General features: G+C 43.3%; 1 protein-coding gene across 1 annotated transcript; it reads right to left on the bottom strand.

Moving 5' to 3' along the window:
- Nucleotides 1–3,231: 3,231 nt before the first annotated feature.
- LOC310984790 (uncharacterized protein) lies at nucleotides 3,232–11,308 on the bottom strand (the record flags this gene model as incomplete). The annotated part of the gene is made up of 13 exons (XM_083970109.1): nucleotides 11,169–11,308; nucleotides 8,784–8,889; nucleotides 8,589–8,692; nucleotides 8,217–8,495; nucleotides 8,037–8,130; nucleotides 7,794–7,861; nucleotides 7,426–7,671; nucleotides 7,299–7,334; nucleotides 7,099–7,200; nucleotides 6,955–7,017; nucleotides 6,742–6,801; nucleotides 6,425–6,611; nucleotides 3,232–3,254 (listed from the first exon to the last, which is right to left on the bottom strand). The coding sequence occupies exons 2-13, from the start codon at nucleotides 8,887–8,889 to the stop codon at nucleotides 3,232–3,234; spliced, it is 1,368 nt and encodes a 455-aa protein (XP_083826235.1). The 5' UTR covers nucleotides 11,169–11,308.
- Nucleotides 11,309–11,557: the final 249 nt, after the last annotated feature.

The raw sequence follows: 11,557 nt of genomic DNA, 5'->3' as shown, positions 1-11,557 counted from the left end.
AGTCTCCCTGCCTCATACTGAATCGCTCTGATTAAATGGCTCTTCCCTGTCCCAGCACCACCTGTAATAAACACATGAAGAGGCTCTGGCTTTTCCCCTCTGACCCTATCCAAGCACCACTGACGGACCTGATAAAAAACAGACAATTGTGTCTCATTTAGTGATCGAATCAATGTCAAGCCCTCGCTTCTGCTCATGACATTCCTCTTCTCTAAATGAGAAACCTGTTGCCTGGTAACAGCTAAATCTGGAATGTTTTCCGGTGGGTCATCCCCTAGCTGTGGATTGTCCTGTAGTTCCTGCACGCACTCCAACCGTTCCAGCTCCGCCTCTGGACACAGCTCAGCCCAGGCATCCTCAAACACACCCTGATCATCTACCTGTTTCTGAGCATTCTCTATCTTATCTGCTTCTATCTCAAATCTATGTCTATTTCCATCAACAACTGACCTCACAGAATGCCTGGCCCCATCACTAAACCTGACATTACCATTCTCGTAAAAATCTTTAAAAGTTACATAGTTAGTCGGTTTAAGCTGGGAATCTGAACGATGTGGCAAGAACAACTGTAAGATGCTTTGGTGGAACAACTCTGGACTCTTGGTCTCAGAGAAGCGAGCATAGCGAACTACAGCTGGCTTTGTCCGAGTTCTCTTGGCTACAGAGCCAAAATTACCATTTAATTGAATTGCACCTTTACATTTCTCATTTTTGGTGAGAATGCGATACTCGGACCCAAACACAGCCAAACACATATCACTAAACACATCATCATTAGGCCTGTTCCTGTAACGATCATTTAAACTAGTCATCCACATGTCTTCGTCGCTAAGATCAGATGATGACGCAGATGATGCCTTATGTTTTAACACACTTAAAGGCAAACTCATTCTAACTGTACTTTCCCCTGTGGGAATGAACATGACCTTCCTGGAGCACTCTTTAAGATGCATATTAGTAAGCCTGTAAACAGCCTCCTGGGCAGACACATCTCTATGGTGAAGGTAAACACTGCCTAAATTCTTAAGAGCATCTTTTGCACTACGATTACCTTCTTTAGAGGCCTCCCTATGTGCATTCCCTAACATTAATCCCATTTCCCGCTCTGCCTTGGAAATATAGGAAATAATGTATACTACACAGGCATACGCGTCCACTACAAATTGGATATCTAAATTGGCATTCCAACATTTTAATAAAGACTTGTTGTAGTGGTTAATCCACGTTTCATCAACCTGCCTTTTCAAAACCACCTGAGTGCGCCGTTCAAGCACTCTTACACATTCCTCAAACGCCTCCTGAGTAATGTTCAAGGTCTGAAACAGCTGCTGCACACTATCAAAACTTCTGTTTTCATCTGACAAAGCCGTCTTAATGGATGTCAGAACCCTGTTGGCCCATTCTTTCTTTTTCTTTTTAAGTTCAGCTAAACGTGTAAGACATGGACACAGTCTACCAGGATGAGCTGGGTCTACAGGACAAGTGCACGGTGGCACTGTTTCATCGGGGCGCCGGCTAATAAATGTCCTAGTTGACACGGGCCTTGGAAAATTGAAACGACACACAGTGTTTTTCTTTTTACATGTCTTGGCATGTCGTTTCGAATGTCGCTGAACAGTAGTAACAATGTCCAGCAACTCCTCATCTGATGATGGGAGTTCACATGTTACATATTTGTCAATGAACTGAACTACCTCCTCATCAGTGTTTCTGTCTATCAGCGGAGCGTTCTCTATCCAGAATAGACAATGGACATGAGGAGAACCTCTCTGCTGAAACTCCACCCTGTAAAAGTAATCTATAATCTTACCAATCGGTTGACTTGGTGACATGAGCACGTTCCTGAGGAAACAATGCCATCTATAATCAAACATGCGAGCAGCTGTGACAGGATTGCGTCTCAACAAATCACACTTATCAGCCCACTCTAAATCTTCTACAGTGGCTGTTCGTCCTTCCTGCTTCAGAATAGTAGAGAGCAGATTGCCCCAACGCATATCTGCAGAACTAAATGAACAAAACCAGGTTGGAATGCCCAGCTGACGCACACAGGCCAGTAGGTCACGCTGGGCTCCCTGCCAGAAAGCTGGAGTGCCTCTAATAGGTCGAAGAAAACGATAACCATCATCATACTCCAGCATCTTCTTGAAATTCTCCTCATTATTCAGAATATCTGACACCTTATACGACCTCTCACCCCCTTTACTTTTACGTAATGCAATTGACACATTTGACACAACCTGTTCAACCTCTGACATATACTGAGCAAAAAATATGTACTCAAGATTATTTGCAAACCTGCCATCTGCATGTAAAATGCGATTATTAAAGTATCGTGACAAAGTCAAACGATACTGGCGATGCTCGTGGTAAGTGTTTCTGGCCCTTGGAAACAACACTGGGAAACACTTTGCTTCATTAGTAATATCAGAAAGCAGCTTCACAGGATTGTTACCTTCTGCTGGTGCTACATTCAAAATATCATCAAAATATTGGTCAAGAACCTCCTGACCAATATCAACAGGCATTAGGCAGGTGTCCTGAAACATGCCATGTGACTGTCTATCGTGAAGAAGCTCCTCCTCCTCTGCTGCAGCAGCAGCATCATTAGCATCAGGTCTGTTTACAGTCTGTGATGCTGCAGGAACATTACCACCAACACTGTCAACAGTCTGTGATGCTAAAGGAACGTCAGCATCAGCACTGTCAACAGTTTGGCTTGCAGTAGGAACTTCAGCAGCATCAGCACTGTCAACAGTCTGTGATGCTAAAGGAACTTCAGCTTCCTGTTCCTGACAAAACTCATTTAACCACGCTTCATTAAACACAATGTCCTTATAAAGGCTATTGCTCTGTTTTAAATACTGCAAGGCCTGTCTAATGCGGAGAGTATCAACAAACTGATACTCATAGTGACCTTTATAGGTCAACTTACGCTTTAACTTCACTGCCAACAAAGACCCCTCCATATTGGAACGGGGTAACAGGTTACTGGTCTGTACAATGTTGGCTGGAACACAAGTCACTGGACCATGTACTCCATTTTGACCCCCTTTAGGCAAAGCTAGCATTTTCATAAATGGAATATGTAAAGCTACCAAATGTTGCTCCAAACTATTCAAACAGGCCAGCTCAGGAGGAACAGCCTGAACTGTTAGATTGTTCTGAGAACACTCAGGTGGCATCTCACCTCTGTTGATCTTATAGTGACAAGTGTAACAAATCCATAATTTACCCCGAGCAGTGTCCAACACCTGACATGGCACAACACAAAACTCATTACACTTATGCAAGTAGTCCTCAGATATGCAGTTTGTTGCTATTGAGGCTACTGTCTGTGTTTTGTTATAATCCTCTCTTTTACAGTTCAGAACTTGGTGCCTGAATAGCAAGCGGAAACACACTCCGCAGACATGTTCTGGTCCTACGGAAACTTCCTCTAAAAACTGCTGCATAACAAAGTCAAACTGTCCTGTCTTCTCTTTCTTCATTTGTCTTTTCAATCTAACATCTGCTATAACACGCTTTTTAAGATCAGTATTTTGATGATACTTCCTGATGCTTGTAGATTTAACTTTAAGTCTGAAATTTGTATTTGCCCTGTATTTACTTTTGCTCATTTCAATAACTCTCCTTTTAAATAAAACATTTTGCTGGTATTTACTTACACTTAATGCCTTCAGTCTTAATCTATGCGCAATGTTTTGTTTATACTTCGCAATGCTTGATGACTTCAGTCTTAATTTATGCGCAATGTTTTGTTTATACTTCGCAATGCTTAATGCCTTCAGTCTTAATTTATGCCCAATGTCTTGTTTATACCTAGCAATGCTTAATGACTTTACTTGTTTCATATGGTCAAGATTTGTCTTATATTTGTTCACACTTAGTGCCTTCAATTTCATCTTGAATAAATCATCCTGTTTGTATTTACTTACACTCAATTGCCTCTTGTGTTGCTTATACAACACATGTTGTTGATATTTTATTTTACGCTGCACGTTACGTTTCTTCTTAAAATATGTAGACAGGTTTAAACTGGTTGATGACAAGGTACCTCCATCAGAAACCTCACTTTCAGCTTTACTATGACATCTCAAGTTATAGCCAACAGAAACAGATGTGTTAACTTTACAGTAACCATAGCAACTTTGTGACTGAGGCTGCTGAGCACAGACAACTGTTTCATAATGATTAGCATTAACATTATGTAAATACACAGCTTCATTTGACAACTTCCCATTTTGACAGCTATATTCAAGCCAGCGATCATTATAATAGGTGAAAACACTAACACCTAAATAATCAGCTGTGGCTTGAATCTCTAACTCAGTGGCCCAACTACCAACATAGGACATCCTTGACATCTTGATGTATTCTGATATTGAAGGATACTCGCTTCTCAGAAGACTCTGATAGGCAACAGGATTGCTTTGTAACTGCTTCACAGCTGCATTTCTAATCTTCTTATGGTATTTCTGTGTACCACTAATGGCCTGGCTAATGGCCCTAAAGAAGCAGTTTCCATCACCCACAATCTTCTCTGTCATACAAGGAATTCCTAAAGAACCAACAGCAGAAGAGGTGACATCTACTCTCTCTGATTCTATGTTAGTCTGCTTACACAAAGCAAAAGCAACATCTTTAGAAAGGGGACGGAATTCTAAGTTTTTACATGCTACATCCCCAACAAACACAACATCTGAATTGACATCATTATCAAAACTCTTTGCTTTCTTGGAAGTGCCATGTCTCTGTGTGCATTTACGTTTTTCACGTTGGTTAGTGGCTGCACGGACCACTGGTGTGACAAGAGGGGTAACCTGTCCCTCTCCACATGTAACAGCTGTCTGTGTGCATTTACGTTTCTCGCGTATGTTAGTGGCTGCACGGACCACTGGTGTCACAGTAACCTGTTCCTCAACAAAATCAACAGCTGCACCAGCACTCACCACTGGTGTGACAGTAGCAGGAACAGTAACCTGTCGCTCTATACACTCAGCAGCTGCACCAGCACTCAAATACACAGTTGAGGGTTTCACTTTAACACCACAGATCTCAAACTGTTTGGGAGATGTCCGACTACCTGCAAATTTGCAAAAGTGCTTAAACAGATCCTGTACAGAACTAAAATAGACTACAACACTCCGTCCTTCACCATGGACCATCCCATAAACATCGCGAGCGTGGGAGTCAACCACAGCATACTCACCATCTTTACTACAAATGACAGCACATGTAGCCCCACCCATTGTAACCAAGCAGGGCTTGTCTTGTGTACACCTCTGACGGAGACCGTCAAACAGAGAGATGTGCTCAGGTGAAATACGCACACTTGGAGAGGAGGCCCCAAATCCATATACAGGTTTCACATCATACTCAAAATCAACAAAACCATACTGCTTAGGCAACTCTGTAACAGCAGGGAATCCAGATGGATCTGCGATCTGATTGCCTTCCCACATGGATGTGTACAGTTTATCACCTGCGAGCACTACCTCGTCCAGTGTGTCAGACTGCCACTCAAAGACGCTGTCTTTGGAGTGTCTCAATAAAGCAACCAAACCAATGGCCATACACTGACGACCATGATATGCAAACTTACTCTGGTCGCCTTGATGGAAACTTCCTGTAACAGAAGCGCGACCTTGGGACTGACTTGTAACAACGGGATCAATCGCTACTGAAACACTGCTGCTCTCTCCCTCATCAACACACTGCTCCACAGAAATGCTCTGTCCCTCATCAACACACTCCTCCACACTGCCGCTCTCTCCCTCAGACTGAGTTGCCACAACTGGTTCAATAACCACAGAAACATTTCTGTTCTCTCCCTCATCACCACACTGCTCCACAGAGATGCGACTGACAGCAAAAAACGCTGAAGACAAAGACTCGCTCAGAGCAGTGATATGATCCACCAGATCACCCAAGGTTGTGTTGAACACGACCCTGGCTCGACCTGGATCAGACAGCAACCCCGCAGCGTTGCGTACCCCACAATCCACCACAACAAAGGAGCCCATGTGCTGGATGATCAACACCGCTGCTCTGTGGAGCCTCAACACACACATGCCATCCCTCGACAAATGCTCACTCAGCTCCTCCTTCAACTCAGTCCCATCCCCGAAGCTCCTATAATCTGTCTCCCCCAAATCCACCCTCCACTTCTGACCAAACAGATGAAACTCATTCCTTCCCCACCCAAACCAAGTTGCCAATTGTTTCCCCTCGACACGAACGACATCAATATCTGCTTCACGCCACGTACAAACCGGAGCGATGCTATGTCTAACTGCCGCGACAACACTGCATGACACGTAAGCATGAACATCAAGACCAGCCGATGCAGTAAGCAAAGTTTTCCCTGCCACTGAAGACACTCCCCCCATCGGCAAACACCTGCAAGTGGGAATACTCTGACCTTGAGTTGCTCCTGGTGTGCCCCCAGTAGTTGATGGCTGGGTGTCCCGGTCCACCGTGACATCCAGGGCAGGAAGGCGGACAGACACCGGGATGGGAGGGACAGCAACAGGATGGGTAGCCACGATGGGAGTAGGAGCGGTCCCTGGCACATCACAGGTCGACACAGGGTCGGGTGTCGCCTCCACCTGCAAAAGAAGAAACATGAAAACATTAATACCTGTGGAAGAGAGAGTAATGCTGGCTATAATAAAGATGCTGTTAAATTTGCCACAACAACAAACACAATTACAAAGACCATTCAATAACTCTACTTGCCTTCTGGTCCACGGCCTGGGCTTCAGGACGGACAGTCAACGTGGGAGTTGAGGTCCCGACCTAGAAAGAATAAGAAAGGAAAATCATCCCATTAAATCTACATATTCAAGTAAATCTGATCCAGATTTTGCAGTTATACATCATTCACAATGACTTTCTGTCCATCACAATAATACATGAACACATCTCCTTCAGGATTTAAACACGACATACCTTCTTCCTAGCACGTCTGGGCTTCTTGGGGACAGGTCGAGTACGAGGTCCCACAGGCGGCGGCTAAAGTGACAGAAACATTGTGTCAAAACAGTGGACAAAAAGAATATCTGAACTATTAGAAGTTTCTTGTTCTATAAATACCTGCTCGCCCGTGGAAACAGCGTCCTCGGCCGAAGGACCAGCGTCGTCCGTGTCAGGCAACATCCCAGGCGGCAGCCAGAAAGGGTTCAGGGGAAGAAGACGCTGTATGAAAGACATAAAGATTTTTTGTCACACTTATCGTTTTGTTACGGAATAGAATGTCACTGTCAAGATCACAGTTAAATAAAATGACAACATACCACTCGAGGAACCCTCCTCTCCCGAGAGCAACGGCGCTACAACGACAAAACAGAAAAGACATTAGGATACAGAAAAACCTTCATTTCTCAGTTCATGACCATATGTAGACAAAGTTCGTCTTCTTACCTTCCTGCCTGGCACGGTCGTCCAGGCGTCCTCGTCCCTGGGAGGGGTGGGTGGAGGTGGGGCTGGGACCTCCTCCGGCGCGACCTCCCGACCGGTCCACGTGGGAATGGGCCTGGGCCTGGGGGACACCGGAAAGACGACGGGTGGCGGAGGTGGCGGAGGCGCGGGCCGCTCCAGGTGCTGCTTGGTGGCAGCCACCAGCGACTCCACGAGGATAGGCATCCCCGCGTCGTCACTGAGGTGCGTCTATGAAGAGGAACAAATAAAGATTACAATACAGTAATGTTGAACAAGATGACATTTACTGTCAATCATACTGTGTTGTCTAAATAAGCATTTCTGAGATTCAAAGTACAATTTTCACTTACACCATCGACAGCCCAGAGCTGCCGTTGCCTCGGTGGGAAGCGTTCCGCGTGGCAGTAGAACCGCAAACCTAAAGACAACAAAAACAAGGAAAACCCACGGATTACTGAAAAACTCAACGCACAGTCCACGGTCAACTTTCATAACACAAACAATAAAGGAGCATTGCCTCAATTATAGCTGAAATAGATACTTCTGATAAATCATAAGTGCCTAAACCCATGCATTGATATTTTCAAACATACGGTGCTGTCCTGCGATGCGCTGGAAGTTCTGTCTGTGGGACTCCTGGACAAACCCCTCCACAGACAGACGAGGGACATGGTCCACGACGAAAACCTACACAAAATGTCATAACGGTCAGTTACAAATCGATAGTCACAGTACATATAATTTCATGTTCAACAAATACATCAATGACCTACCTCTGCAGTCCGCCAGGCTTCCATGACAGCGCGCAGGTACCGGTCAAACGCTGCAGCTGCTCGGTCCGGGGTCTGGTTCAGGTTGTTGCTGGGGGCAAGAACACAAACAGCATCAGGGATGTGAGGACAAGTGTGGACAACATGATTTACCTCCTTCCTGAGCAGGTCCGCGCACGCCCCCGGCACAGACAGGAAACCGAAGGTGTAGCCGTCCGCTTCCATTGGCACGAATCCATCCACGATGGGGCGTAGATGGGATGCCCCGACAAAAACAACAAGCTGGGAGAAAAGGAAAAAAACACGTCTTAAAGGATGTACACTCACAATGACACTTATTATCAGCATTCATCATGATTTCTGAATAGTACATACCTTCTTATCGGGGACTTTTGCAGGAATGGCCACCTTCAGCTGCTTCCCGGTGCGCGGAGAAAGGGGCCACTGCAGAGACTTCCGGCGCCAGCCAGTGCCGGGGACTGTTGATGAAAAAACGTACAACATTTCAGCTCATGCATACAGAAACATATACAGAGAATGGTTTAGGGAAATATATGGAAGAATACTTACTGGCACTGAAGGCGGGGAGGGCTGGCAGGAAAGTCGCATCCTGCCGCCGAGACTGCTGCCGGAACCTAGCAGCCTCGGCACGACGGTAGGCCTTGCCACGGGGCATCTAAAAGTATAAAGACCCAGTTATTACACATGTGTAGATTAAGACATGCATTTAGAAAGGATTTCACATTACCTCACACATAATAAAAATATTCTGATTTTTAACCAATAATTCACTGATGTTCCCTTTAAGCCCACCTGCTCCCATTAAACCCACTGGCTGTGTTTCAATGGAGAGTTTCTTCCTTTTGACTTTTGAACCATTTTCCTGCCTAAGTTTGACCTCACCTAATCAATCAGCTTCATAATTCAGATAATTAAATACCCAAATTTAAATATTAGTGATATTGCATGGGCCAATTCATTCATTTTATTAATTGTTTCTATTTAAGCTGTGGTTTTATGTTTAAAAAGTTATTTGTTTAGTTGTAAATACTGAAATTGATTCATTTATTATCCTTAAAATAGTATTGAACCAGGAAACTGTCTTTCTCTCAGTCATTGGGTCTTCAGAAATCTAGATAAAAACACTTTCAACCAGCTGGCTGGACCAGAAAATTTGGACAAATGTAAATGCCAATTGTATAATGTAGGATAGAGATACAGACAAAATGACAACAGATATTGAAAGCATAAGTACTGAAGAGTAATTTCCATTCTAATTTTTATTTTGTTCATGAATAGTTTTTTGGCTACATTGCAAAGAAGACATGTTGTAAGTTTAGCTTTTTCTGTGTTGACAACACATCAAATAGGCCGATCATGCCTATTTCAAATGCCATTTACAGGGCCAAGGAGAGGAGTGGAGACAAAATGAAAATAGCTATTGAGAGCTAAGAGATTACATATTTTAATAGAATAACTTTGGATTTTTAAGATTTTTAAATATATATATATATGTATTTATCAACAGATCATGAGGTGGGCTTATTTGGAACACCCATGGACTTAAAGGGTACATTAAGTACCCATTAAGCCCATACCAGATTTTTGGTATATTTTGACAAATTAAACAATAAAAACATTAAAAATTGGTATAAATGAATGATTGACACTTCAAATTAGACATTAGACTATCATTTGAACTAAAATGTTTTCACTTAAATTGGGGTGGTATATATTAAAAATGGCTGAAAAGCAGATTTGGTGGGCTTAATAGGTACACGTCTCTCCCTCACCTCTGAAACAGCCTAAGGCTGAGAATAAATATATGATCTCAATAAAAACCCACCCTTCATATGTCTCTTTTAAAAGAAAAATACTATGATTACACCACTTAGAATAAACAGAATTAAAAAACAGCTGTTCATTTAAGTTAATCCAAGCACAATGGAAAGAGGTCAGAGCCGACTTCAGCTGTGACGACACACAGTACCAGACCTTAGAAAAAACCCCTCCTCCACTCGGCCCGTGGCATCCATTTTAAATGAGCTCAACAAAAGGTCAAAGTTGTGACTTCACTTTGACCTAAACTTTCCACAACAAACAATGTACCCCAATTAAAAGAAAACTATTACCTGTATATACAACACACACAAAGTGAGTTCAGGCTTCATACAGTCACACTAACACACATGGAAAATTCTAAACTCTATAAGCACAACAACAAACTAACTTCAGAGGCCAAAATGGCCACAAAATGACTGACTTAAAAGAAATCCTGAAATGCTGAAATGTTTGCTGGACAATACTGCTGTTAATTACAATAACAACAATAACTAATAAAACTATAACATGAATCACTTTAGATACATTCTATTACTGCACATGTACGGAATATTCCACAGTTTCACTCTTCAACAACAACAACAACAACAGCCGCAGCTGCAGCACACGGCCTGTTCACAATAGATCCAGAGAACCATAGCCAGACTAGCGTGCTACCAGCTCAAAGTTGACCACACAAAAACACATTGGCCTGGGCACTAGTACAATAACAATAAAGAGGATAAATATTCCACCGTTTCAATGCATAGCTCTCACCAAAACCTACTTCTCTGGTCCAGTCACAGAGCAATTACAGTTCTCAGCTTTCAGAAAAACACGAGCCTCTCTGCTACTTCAACATGCTAACGGCTAACTACGCTACATGCTAATGCCCAGTTCGAAATGAACGTCTTACGTGCATTTCGAAATGATTTAATATTACCAGAAGGACACACACAACTCTAATCATGTTTATTGCTGGTCAAAGACAAACAGTTTCAACAACACACTACAGACTTGTTCATAAACAATAGCACTGCTGTAAGTTAACTCTACTGGTTGAGCAAGCCAACGGCTAACTATAGCTACAACATGATACTAAGATAATAAATCGAATACAAAACAAATACTTACGGTAATGACTGGTAGGTCACAAAGATGTACACAGAAGTCAACGCTGTGATGAGTGGGTTTGAAGATTTTCTCAGCAAAAAGCCGTGAAAAGACTGTTTCTCTCGTACTATTGAACTAGCGTGCTACCAGCTCAAAGTTGTATCAAAACAGACTGAGACAGGGAATTTGCATCGTAGTAGATAGGACTGGGCGTGAACTCACCGTAACCAATCACAGCGTGGTGGGCAGACGCAGAAAGTCCGTCGAGCCCCGCCCCCGGTTACTGTTGTTATGTGTTTCAACCTGGTGACAAAAAGCCATCACTGTTGCCGTGCTGTTCCGTGGCTTAATCGGTAGCGCGCTTGCCTTTCACGCAGTCAACCTGGGTTCGAATCCAAGTCAAAACCATA

The sequence above is a fragment of the Trachurus trachurus genome (genome assembly GCF_905171665.1).
Source record: "Trachurus trachurus genome assembly, chromosome: 4".
Lineage (NCBI taxonomy): Eukaryota > Metazoa > Chordata > Actinopteri > Carangiformes > Carangidae > Trachurus > Trachurus trachurus.
Note: the sequence above shows the minus strand (reverse complement) of the source record. Positions and strands in the feature narration are given on the sequence as shown.